This window comes from Staurois parvus, unplaced genomic scaffold (genome assembly GCF_062004578.1).
Source record: "Staurois parvus isolate SC_StPar_1 unplaced genomic scaffold, SC_StPar_1.0 ptg000827l, whole genome shotgun sequence".
NCBI classification, from domain to species: Eukaryota; Metazoa; Chordata; class Amphibia; order Anura; family Ranidae; genus Staurois; species Staurois parvus.
This window is the reverse complement of record NW_028318623.1, coordinates 4,879,867-4,892,400: the sequence shown is the minus strand read 5'-3', so window position 1 is coordinate 4,892,400 and position 12,534 is coordinate 4,879,867. Positions and strand designations below refer to the sequence as shown.

The following is a 12,534-nucleotide window of genomic DNA, read 5'->3' as shown; positions in this document are numbered from 1 at the left end:
GCCCCACTGTACCTGGGATGTGTTGCTGAGATATAAATAGATGGGGAATTAGCATCTTTAAATGTTTAACTTTGCTTCACCAAATATTGTTTAATAACTGTGCAGTTAATATAGAAAAATACCTCAAGTAAATAAGAATCAAACAAGTTGATGACAAATATACTGTACGTAGCAGTCACTGTTTCCTATGAGTTAGCTGAAATATATGTGCAGATAACATGGGAATGGTCAGGTGTCTGGAGGTGAGCCATGGGAACAGACAATCTGTCCACTTTCCAGACCTTTATAAACCTTGTCCAGAGCTGGCAACAGTCCTCTCAAAATTTCAACAACTCAAAGAAGAAGAGTTACCATCAGCTCACTATGCTTTATATCTGGATATGCATGTTCCTGGGGCTTACAGGTAATCACCATCACACCTCATATCATTTCTGTTGTGGCTTGAATTAGAAATTGTGTTGTCTTGAAATGCAGGTATATTCAAAACATTTTTCTTTCTGGTTCGATAAAATGCAGAAGGATTAGAAACATAACTTTTAATGTTTTAAAATTAGGTAGACTCACCTTCTCTATTTGTTCATGATGGTTAGTGTTGGGAAACCCAACATTTTAAAGTTGTCATTCTGAGACAGAAAGGGAAGGTAAATCTCTTTAACAGGTCACAGACATAAAAAAATAATAAAATGGTGGATAAATAAACTCTTTTTGATTCCTTTGCAGCTGCTGCTCCTTGGTCCGATGACGATAAGATCATTAATGGTTATGAGTGTGCCTCCAATTCCCAACCTTGGCAGGTTTATTTCACCTATCGTGGAGGACAATGGTGTGGTGGCTCCCTGATCACATCACGGTGGATCATATCTGCAGCTCATTGCTATCAACCGTAAGTTCCATGATTTTTCTTTGTATATAAGTAAGACTTGGCAATCCAGAATGCAGATCAATCCAGTGGCCTAGGGCTGAATTAGTATGGGTTTCTGAATAGATCATAGAATCTTAAGTCAGCCATAGAAAGGCGATCTGTAGTTTTCTGAACAAACATAGCAGTGGGCAATCCATCCATTACTTTGTAAGTACACCCGCTTTTCTCCATGCTTTCCACAAAAGTGTAGCTATGGGCAAAATTGAAAAATATATACTGTATTTCATGCAGTTTGTCATTAACATTAACACCAGAGTGTTTTATATTTCATTACTTTTCCATTTCTTAACAGGCCAAGTGCTCCAGCAAAAATGGAAGCTAAAGAATTGTGGGCAACACATTTAATGGTTGAGTTCACCTTTTAGACAAAAATAATACATACACTTTTTTTGCAGGTAAAAAATGTGCATTTATTATTTTTGTCTACAGGAGCCTGTAAAGCATTGGACCAGCGATCAATAGATTGCTGATGCCATGCAGGTCTCCTGCAGACCTGTCAGAATATCTGCTTGCCATACGAGATGTACAGTCAAGCAGATATTCTGACAGGAAGCACCGTGGTAGTTCATTGAAAATTACAAGCGGCTGTAAGGACTTGCAGTTCATTCATTCATAGAAGTCTGTGGATGAATGATGCGGCCGTGTGGGCTGTGTGTTTTCAAATTTGACAGATAGTACGGGGAGACTTCTTCCCGTATTATCTGTCAGTGGGAGGGGGGCGGATGCGGCTGCGGCTATGGGAACATATATGGGAACCCTAAAAATGGATGGAACATGTAACATGTTCCCAAAGGTGAATTTATCCTCTAACACTGATAGGGTTGCTTACAATGGCTGGCTTTTGTTCATATAATAAATCTTTTAAGATGTAGGACTATACCAACAAACCCAACTACCATCTTATGTCTATGGTTTATTGGATACATTGTCTGTATATTATGTTTATGATGCTTTTAAGTAGCAGAAGCACCCAAAAAGTCACCAAATGCCAAACATAGGATAGAGTATAATGATTAGAAATGAGTATTATGTAGCAGATTGAACAAGGTTGGCTGTAAGATCATCCTCATCTTTACTGTAATATCAAACAATGGGTGGTGGTCAAAGGGACTTTTTATTTATAGCCAATGCATGGTGGACCATGTTTTTTGCTCTACCAAAAAGACTTAAGGTAGAAAAACACAGTCAACAATGTACACCTTCCATTTTTATATCCAAGGTCCTGCAAAGTTATTAAGGAAGAAGTATGGCCAAAGCACTCCTGGCCATACTTCTCCTGTGGGTCACAGGAGCACACTTAGTCTTTCACTTCTGTGATCCAGGTTCAGCCGACCGTGGGCTAAAGCTCAGTGTCGACTGATGTCCAGGCTCCGTAGGGATCCTGGAAATAATGTTTGGCACTCTAATGAGCGCTGGAGGGGGAAAGCATAGAGCTGTGACTAACAGTCACTACTCTGTGCTCAGAGAGGACCCAAGAACCCAAGAACTGAACGATCAGTGGTCTTTGATCAATCAGATCTCATAGCCGATGGGGGACAGATGCATCATTCTGAAGCCATCTAGGTGATTATGTTTATTTTCTTTAATTGTCGCATTTATTTTTTTTTAATTGTTTAGCCATGAATGTTATTTATAGAAATCCTCTACATTTTGCACATTATCTGTAGTCACCCTATGATAAATGGAGTACTTTGATATCTACAGTTCCTCTTTATTCTTCTATCCAATGTATACAGGCCCCGGGACCTGATTGCTCACCTTGGGGAACATGATGTTAGTAAACAAGAAGGAACAGAACAACGTATCCAGGTGGAAAAGGCTATAATGTACTCCGACTATAACGAAAAAACCTTAGATTATGATTTCATGATGGTCAAACTAGCCGAGCCTGCCCAGTTCAATAAGTACGTTCAACCCATCCCACTAGCCACATCCTGTCCAACAGTAGGAAGTCAGTGCCTGGTGTCAGGCTGGGGAAACACAAGGATCATTGGAGGTAAGTTCATTTTCTGGACTTTATTATTTATCGTTTTAAAGCTGAACATCATTCAGTAAAAACATCAAATTCAGTTAATCAAAGGACCTAATGATAAATAAATACACAAAATAAAGCAAATAAAAAATTAGTGCAGGCAGGGTCTGTTTTAATATCGGAGCTATACAACCTGCATGGCAGCAGACTGGGAGAGGTAGGGCGAGGCTGTGTTGCATTGCACATATAATGACTACGAATATGCTGAAAGGAGAAAACAGCAGAATGATGACTTATCAGCGTGTTGTTGCTCCTTTACTGTCCAGTCAGCAGGCCAGTGTTATCTTAACTTCTGTACATCCCTCCTATACAAATGTAAAGTTGCAAAAGGGCTTTAGCATCCACACACTGGCACATATGCATTGCTGGATGGCCGATGTTTATGTGCCAATAGCGTGCTCACTGCAACAAAAATAACTGTCAAATAGTAAATTCAATAAGTGCATACAAAAAATGCAAAAAGCTCCCAAACAATCACAAAACCATAAGTTATAAACAGGGGCCCCCCGGACAATAGGGGATCATGGGGCTCCTGTGTCCTTGCCCAAACTCAAAAAAGCCTATGAAAAAGGTACCAGGGGCATCTCATGGGGCCCCCTACTGACTCCCGGCCCTCGGGCAGTGCCCGAGTTTCCAAATGGTTAGTCCGCCCCTGGTTATAAATCCTTAACAATTCTCTACAATATTTTATTTATTTTGCAATTACCTTTTGAGGCTTTCCCTCCTTATGGAGGGTGTCAATGATGGTTTTCTGCACAACTGTCAGGTCAGCAGTCTTTCCCATGATTGTGATTCCTACTGAACCAGACTGAGAGACCATTTAAAGGCTCAGGAACCCTTTGCAGGTGTTATGGCTTAATTAGCTGATTAGAGTGGGACACTTTGAGCCAAGAATATTGCACCTTTTCACAATATTCTAATTCTCTGAGATTGTGGATTTGGGGTTTTCATGAGCTGTAAGCCATAATCATCACAATTATGACAAATCACGGCTTGAACTATCTTGCTTTGCATGTAATGAGTCTATCTCATATATTAGTTTCACCTTTGAAGTTGCATTACTGAAATAAATGAACTTTTGTACTATATTCAAATTTTTCAAGTTTCACCTGTATATATGTAAAGTGCTGCATAAATTGACAGCACTATATAAGTACCTGTAATAATATTAATAATAATAATAATAATAATAATAAGAGCTGTCCTGTGTGCTCTGCACACTTCCTATGTTAACTTAAAGATCTCTTTTGCCCTCCCAGTTTTCACGTTGATGTATGTTTCCAGCTTCGGTTTAATTTATGTTTAATAATCTTAAAATTTCATGAAATTGTATTTGCTGTTACAAATATATTGATAAATGATGAATTATGGTAGGGAATGGTTGGGGTATTAGTTTTTATTGGTAGTTGACTTGAAAATCATTATGAATGATGTACATTCTTCTAATTCTTGTAGGTAATGCGGTTCATGGGTTTGCATTAATTGATCTTATTGGTCAGGGAGGAAGGTTACTGTGTAAATCATTTTTTAACTTTTGCACGATATTCTAATTTTTCGAGTTTCACCTGTATGCCTTTTCACATTGAGCTCCGATGTCCTTCATCAGTGGTTTAGCTACACCATTGTACATACTGTAATTCTATGTGCCATTGTTATGCATCTTCTCATGCTGTCTAAAAAAAAAAAAATAATAATAACGTTTTTGTTATTTCACCCCGGGTAAGGATAGCACAGCAGGGAAATGGATTATAAAACAGGAGGCGCAATTGAGAGATATAATGGTAGGAGAGGAAATTGGGTCATACAAGGATATGGAGGAAAGAAAGGGAGAAGTCTTTAATAAGATGGATAGACTAAGATATTACCAACTGAAGTACTTTTTTGAGAGCCTTCCAAAGCCTATAAGAACTAGAAAAGACTGGAATCCATTTGAGAGAATATTTGAGTCTCGCGGAAATGGTAGACACGGAACGGCAAAAATACACAAGATACTAATGGAACTTGACACCCACACAAAATTAATGCACATAGAGAAATGGGAAAGAGATATGGGAAGAAAAATAGAGGAGGAGGAGCAGATGAAAATGCTCACATTAATTCACAAAAATATTAGTATGAGGGAAATAGAAATTAAAAGTGTTTGAATAGATGGCACATTACCCCTAATGTGGAGCACAAGATGAATACGGAAATTTCACAGATGTGTTGGAGAGATTGTGGAGAGGTGGGCACGTGGTATCATATGTGGTGGGAGTGTCCAGAAATACAGGTGTTCTGGCAGAGGATAGTTTATTTGATAGGGAAAATTACCAAAATCAATATAGGATTAGATCCAGAACTATGTCTCCTCCATATCTCAGAACTCTCAGTGAAAGCATATAAGAGTTCGGGGATATGGCATTACTTTACCGCAGCAAAGAGCCTGATACCCAGGTTCTGGAAGAAAAGAGAGGTGCCAACTGAGGAGGATTGGATGGGTAGAGTAAATCATATTTCAGGGACAGAAAGATTGTACTATACACATGAGGACAAGTTGGAGATGTATAATAAAAAATGGAAAGGCTGGGAAGAATATAGAGAAAAGGTGAAATATATGAAGAGATAATATCCCTGGAAGTGGGTTTAGAATTGGGTTTAGGAACAACAGAATAATATGGACTTTAACAGAGAAGAGAAAATGTGGAGCGTGGGAGGGAGGGGGGAGGAGGGGAGGAATTAGGGGAATAGAGGTGGGGGGTATGGGTGGGGGGATGGTAAGGAAGTTATATATAAATAAATTATATAAGGAGAAAATACGGTTTTGATAACTATTTTAATAGAAATGTTGAAATGCTTTGTATATGATTTGAAAAATTAATAAATATTTATATATATTAAAAAAAAAATAATAATAAAGTTTTTGTGAAATAGAAAAGGGCAAAAAAAAGGAAAGTTAGAGCTTCCATACACTTTAAGGGAAAACTATTGCTGTGTCCTGCAAAACACAGGTTGACTTAAAAGCATTTTGGGTTCTTCAGTCTTTGGTTTATTGTTCTGGTTCCTGGCAGTTTTTTTGTCTTTTTCACGCTTTCTCTGTCACCATTTTTTGATGATTTTAGTATAAAACAAGGAAGGGTTATACATTCTGTCAAGTCTTTATTGTTGCCCATTTCTTAATTTTAAGTTTATTTTCACTTTCTGTGTGGTCACCAGTACATTACAAGAAGTGTGGCGGAAATCTCATTAATGCAAAACTGAACAGATTAGTATTAGCTGGGACTCCACTTTAATTAAAACATGCTTTTTTTTAATGTCTCTTGTCATCTCCCAAAATAATGTAAATGATAATGTAAACATGTTGAAGTGATATCACCCATGTCCTAAATTACACTGCACTATACTGTAACTGATAACAATATATTATACTTTTTTTAGTACAATATGCCACAAGATTACAGTGTCTCGATCTCCCTGTTTTGTCGGACTCCAGCTGTAAATCTTCTTATCCAAACATGATCACTTCAAATATGTTTTGTGCTGGTTACCTAGAAGGGGGAAAAGACGCATGCCAGGTGAGTATTAAAGATATATAGTAAAATTAATAGTCATACATATCTTTATATTATATTTTAGGATGGTAGTTTTATCCATAGCAGACCATGTGACTGCTATAGGACCAATGGCAGAACTACCAACTGGACTATGGTGCCCAGGGCAGAAAGGGGCCCATTAAGGACCAGAAGGAGTAAGTTGTGTCAATTAAAGCAGAACTGAAGCCATCAATGCGATGAATAACTGTTACAGTTGGTTGTGCTCTCAATCAGTGGCGTCCCAAGGCAGGTGAGGGATGTCACCCCGTATGGGTTGCATGCCGATGATCCTTGTCAGCATGCAACCTATACGAGGTGACACCGGACCCGCTCCAAGAAAAGGTAAGTTGTAAATAAAGCCGACGATCCCCGCAGGATGCATCGGATCTGTGGATTGAGCATAATGGATCAGAGTCCGATCCATTATGCTCAATCCGCAGATCCGATCCATTTTGCGGGGATCGTCGGAGGGGCTGTCACCAAGTGTTACCGCACCGGGTGACACCTACCCTAGGGACGCCTCTGCTCTCAATCAAACTGTCAAACTATCAACTGGCTGGAGTCATAAGTTATTGCCCAGTTGATAGTATTGTGCTGTTACTCCCCTCCGTCTTCCCTGTCAAAGTGAGGCAAGTGCAGGACTTGGAAATGTCGAATAATCTCCTCCCAAAAGGAGTTGAAACATTATCACTGCCATCTATGAAGTGGGGAAAAGGGGTGTTATAATTGCACTGTATATTTGTAACCCCCTCTTTCTCAAGCTTCATTAGTAACAGTGTAATGTAGACTGCTGATGTCACCAAGCCAAGAAAAGAGGATATTTGGGGGGTTCAGTAGGCATAGCTGCCGGGCACAGTTTTGTCAAGTGAGGGGTAAGGAGGAAGCTGTGTCTCCCAGCCCTATCCAGACCTCCATTAGCACAGGATGGAACATGATTTGATGGCTCACTTGTTTGCCACTGTGATTGGTAAACACAAAAGCCGGAAGAGGAAGGCTTCCACTATTCGATGGCTTCCACTACTACAACTGCAGCTCCGACTGATGACATCTATCGCAGAGCAACGCAGAGGAAGCGAGTAGTGGAAGACTTTCTATGCCAGTTTCCACGTTTACAAACAACAACAATGTTCTGGTGAAATATCAAATCCTGTGTGGGATAAATGTGTCTGAGCAGCACTACATTCAAACTGAAAAAATGAGGTTGACATATACCTCCATTCAGCCATAACATTATAGCCACTGAGAGATAAAGTGAATTTTTGGGTACAATGGTAAATATAAACCATCCTACAGCTTCTGAAAGTAAATATATACTTTCAGAAGCTGTAGGATGGTTTATTCCATACAAGTAAACACAAAACTTGATTATTAGTGGTCGTATCCTTAAAGTACTTGCCTGCATTGATGTATCTCCTTTTCACAGGCGGATTCTGGTGGACCACTGGTCTGCAATGGTCAGCTGTATGGAGTGGTCTCCTGGGGCAAAAACTGTGCCCTGCGTGGATTTCCTGGTGTCTACAACAAAGTCTGCATCTATTCTGACTGGATTAAGAACGTTATGGAGAATAACTGAAGCCAATATTATACCTAAGCAAACGTAAAATAAAGCATAGTGCATGTTCCCAGCATCTCCGAGTGTCCGTATTCCTTTTACAGCCTTTGGTTTTTAGGACTCTTGTGTGCATAACAAAATGCAAAAATGTCTTTAAGCCACCAAGGTTTTTTTTACAAAAGGAGATTGTTATAATTTTACCAAGCCATGCAGCTATTGTAGTGATACAGCTAAAGACAGAGAATCTGTATAGACACCTTTTGTTCAGAGAAGTCAGATAATAACATCAAGGTAACCACTTAATGTGCAGGTCCATGCGTACTTCTACTTGTGCTATATTGACACTTTTGTTGGTTATTAGGTGGCCTTAGCAGGTATTTCATAGGCTTCACAGGGCATTTAGTAAATAACTGATGACGCTTAGCTTCAGGGGCGGACTGACCATTCGAGCACTCGTGTACTGCCCAAGGGCCCGGGGTCAGTAGGGGGCCCCTACCTTTGGGAGTCATGCTTGTAACTGTCATTCCTGCAATGCCTCATGGGACTTGTAGTTTGGCAACAGCTGGAGGGCCGCCAGTTTGACACTTGTGCTGTAGAAGGATATGCTTTGTTCGCTTTTTATTTCAGAGGTTTACAACTTTTCAGATAGATGGGTGCAGTGCAATAATTCAACAACTCACAAAAAAGTAAAATAAAATCCATTTATTTAGCTTGGGTTAAAGATACATTACAGATAATAAATTAGATATACATAGCAACATTCCAATCCAAGGGAATCATCAACTTCTGATCAGATCAGTCAATTTCCTGGAACGGTGATCATCTGGTTCCAGGCACTCATGACAAAGCCCTGGAGAAACACAACCAGCTTTCTCCCACTCATATGTACAGTATACTGTATCTTCCTTATTGAGGTGCCTCCTTGTATCTTCCTAAAAATTGGTTACCGACATTTTGACCAAATAAAAGATTAATTAAGCAGGAAAAAGGACAATAGGGGGCATGGCAGTAGATGAAAGTTTATATAAGTTCAGTTTCAAAATACATTTAATCATTGAACAAATATGCAATGACATTAAATGGGTATTTTTTATGTGCCTGGACTTTAGAAATTCTAACAGAATTAAAGTCAGTGAATCAGCCAATAAACTGGCATTTGCAGAACAGGTTAGCAAGGGCCCCCCTCTCATAACAGGTTTACATTTACCAGAAACATGTCCTTCTTACATGATCAGTGCTTTGAAAAAAACTCTTACGATCTTTATGAATACAATGGATATGGAGCCCACACACCTTTTGATTTTGGTCAAATCTGCTCAGAACTTAAAATATGTAAATATGATAGTAATATTTTTGATGGGTTTTGCTTGGGGACCAGTATATTGTCTTCATGCCACAGCCATTACAAAGCCTTTGGTATCTTGCTCCCCTCATGGATTCTACATAAAGCAGAATAAATATATACACCCTGTTCCAAATTATTATGCAAATGATATTTTTCTCATTTACCTAATGTAAATAACAGTCAGCATAATTCTCATGTTATCAGCTATTAAGAGTACAATTCAAATTTTATTGAACAAACCTCCTAATGATAACAGGATTTTTGTTCCAAATTATTCCGCACAGTAAGTTTCAAAACGCTTTATAGGTTGTAAAGAACTGAAAATTGTCATTTGTTGTGTTTGCAGCATATTTACTGAAATCAAAAGCTATTTCAATCAAACTTTTAAGAACATTTTAACTTTTTAAACATTTGAACAGGTCACGTTACATTGTAACACAGGACCCCTTATTTGATAGCAGCTTCACAAGTCTTGCATCCATTTAACTTGTCAGTTTGTGGACAGTTTCTGCTTGAATTTGTTTGCAAGATGTCAGAATAGCCTCCCAGAGCTGCTGTTTGGATGTAAACTGCCTCCCACCCTCATAGATCTTTTGCTTGAGGATGCTTCAAAATTTCCCAATAGGATTGAGGTCAGGGGAGGATGGAGGCAAAACCATGACTTTCTCTCCTTTTATCCCCATAGCATTCATTGATACAGAGGTATTCTTTGCAGCATGAGATGGTGCATTGTCATGCATGAAGATGATTTTATTATGGAAAGCATAGTTCTTCCTTCTGTACCAGGGAAGAAAGTGGTCAGTTATAAACTCCACATACTTTGCCGAAGTCATCGTTACACCTTCGGGGACCCTAAAGGGGCCGACCAGCTCTGTTCCCATGATTCCGGCCCAAAACATGGCTCCACCACTGCCTTGCTGACGTTGCAGTCTTGTTGGAACAGGGTGGCCGTCCACCAACCATCTACTACTCCATCCATCTGGACCATCCAGGGTTGCACAGCACTCATCAGTGAACAGGACTGTTTGAAAAAGATTCTTCATGTATTTTTCTGCCCAATGCAGCCGTTTCTGCTTGTGAGCATTGGTTAGTGGTGGCCGAATAGAAGGTTTATGCACAGTTGCAAGACTCTGGAGGACTCTACACCTTGATGTCCGTGGGACTCCAGAGCCACCAGCAACTTCAAATATCTGTTTGCTGCTATGTAATGGTATTTTAGCAGCTGCTCTCTTGATCCGATGCATGGATCTGGCAGAAATCTTCCTCAATGTGCCTTTATATGCACCAACCCGTCTGTGCTCGGAATCAGCCACAAATTTCTTAATAGTGCGATGATCACGCTTAAGTTTTCGTGAAATATCTAATGTTTTCATACCTCGTCCAAGGCATTGAACTATTTCACTCTTTTCGGCAGCAGAGATCCTTTTTCTTCCCCATATTGCTTGAAAATGGTGCTCTGCTTAATAATGTGGAACACCCTCCTTTAGTAGTTTTTCCTTAAATTGGTCTCTCCTGCCAATCTAAATTATCACAGGTGTCCAAGATTGTTTTCAGTGATCAAAAGAGCCCTGACACACAATGCCATCCATGAGTTAAACTGAAAAACAAAATATTTAATCTTTGTGACACTTAAATAGAATTTGCATAATAATTTGGAACAGGGTGTACACTATATTGCCAAAAGTATTGGGACGCCTGCCTTTACACGCACATCAACTTTAATTTAACTTTAACTTTAGCTATAACAGCTTCAACTCTTCTGGGAAGGCTGTCTACAAGGTTTAAGAGTGTGTCTATGGGAAGGTTTGACCATTCTTCCTGAAGCGCATTTGTGAGGTCAGGTGCTGATGTCAGATGAGAAGGCCTGGCTCTCAGACTCCACTCTAATTCACCCCAAAGGTGTTCTATTTGGTTGAGGTCAGGACTCTGTGCAGGCCAGTCAAGTTCCTCCACCCCAAACTCACTCATCCATGTCTTTATGGACCTTGCTTTGTGCACTGATGCACACTCATGTTAGAACAGGAAGGGGTCATCCCCATACTCTTCCCACAAAGTTGGGAGCATGAAATTGTCCAAAATGTCTTGATATTCTGATGCCTTAAGAGTTCCCTTCACTGGAACTAATGGTCCAGATCCAACTCATGAAAAACAGCCAACACCATAATCTCCCTCCATCAAACTTTACATTTGGAACAATGCAGTCAAGCAAGTACCGTTCTCTTGGAAACCACCAAACCCAGAGATGTCTATCGGATTGCCACACAGAGAAGCATTATTCATCACTCCAAAGAACTCGTCTGCACTACTCTAGAGTCCAGTGGTGGCGTGCTTTACAACATTACATCCGAAGCTTTGCATTGCACTTGGTCATGTAAGGCTTGGTTGCAGCTACTTGGCCATAGAAACCCATTCCATGAAGCTCTGTGTACACTGTTGTTGTGCTAATCTGAAGGGATTAGGCTTATCAAGGGAAGTGGGGAAGGGAAAGAAAGAGGAGAAGAGTAAGAGGGTTGTGGGGAAGAAAAGGAATGAAAAGGTGATAAAGGATGAGTAGGGAGATGAATAGGTAACAGTGAGGGGCAGAGCCAGCAAAAACTATAGTCGTTTAGGGCAAAGTTAGGTGTTCTAGTCTCAGATTGTAGGGGCTTCCCTGGGAAATATACAAGGAAAGTAGTACTTGACCCACAGTTCCCAAAATTTTAAGACATTTTTCTTAGTGTAAGTCTGTGTAGCTGTAAATTTCTCTGGCAAAATAACCTGAAAAACCTGGTGCTTGATTTCCATGACAGGTAATGTGAGGGACTTCCAGGCTCTGGCTATAACCCTTTTGACTTCCATCGGAATTTGGGTTGCCAGCTAAATTTGAGTATTGGTACACTAAACCTACGAGCCCCCTGGGGTGTGTCCATGATGCCCTGGGTTCACTGGAAGTGAGCTGAACAACACTAGATAGTATTTAGTCCCAAAGACTATCAGCATCCTTTGGGGAAGAACAGGTACTGCAGGAAACAACTCTGGATAGAAGCTGAGTATTGCAGAAAGAACTGTTTTTTTACTTCTTTACATACTAGGCTCCCTTTGTTTCAAAGATGAAGGTAGGCTTCAGTAAACAGG

The 12,534-nt window shown here is 39.9% G+C and overlaps 1 protein-coding gene across 1 annotated transcript; it reads left to right on the top strand.

The window, feature by feature from the left end:
* Positions 1-282: 282 nt before the first annotated feature.
* LOC149443869 (trypsin-like) lies at positions 283-8,151 on the top strand. The gene is made up of 5 exons (XM_089655194.1): positions 283-403; positions 721-883; positions 2,659-2,918; positions 6,369-6,505; positions 7,947-8,151. Exons 1-5 carry the CDS (start codon positions 364-366, stop codon positions 8,094-8,096), a joined length of 750 nt encoding a protein of 249 aa, XP_089511320.1. The 5' UTR covers positions 283-363; the 3' UTR covers positions 8,097-8,151.
* The last annotated feature ends 4,383 nt before the right edge of the window (positions 8,152-12,534 follow it).

What these genes read in the sequence shown, in the direction of transcription:
- LOC149443869 (XM_089655194.1), top strand. Translation starts at nt 364, where the DNA reads ATGCTTTATATCTGGATATGCATGTTCCTGGGGCTTACAG. An exon ending in CATGTTCCTGGGGCTTACAG is followed by an intron (nt 404 to 720) that starts GTAATCACCATC and finishes ATTCCTTTGCAG; the next exon opens with CTGCTGCTCCTTGGTCCGAT. An exon ending in AAACACAAGGATCATTGGAG is followed by an intron (nt 2,919 to 6,368) that starts GTAAGTTCATTT and finishes TACTTTTTTTAG; the next exon opens with TACAATATGCCACAAGATTA.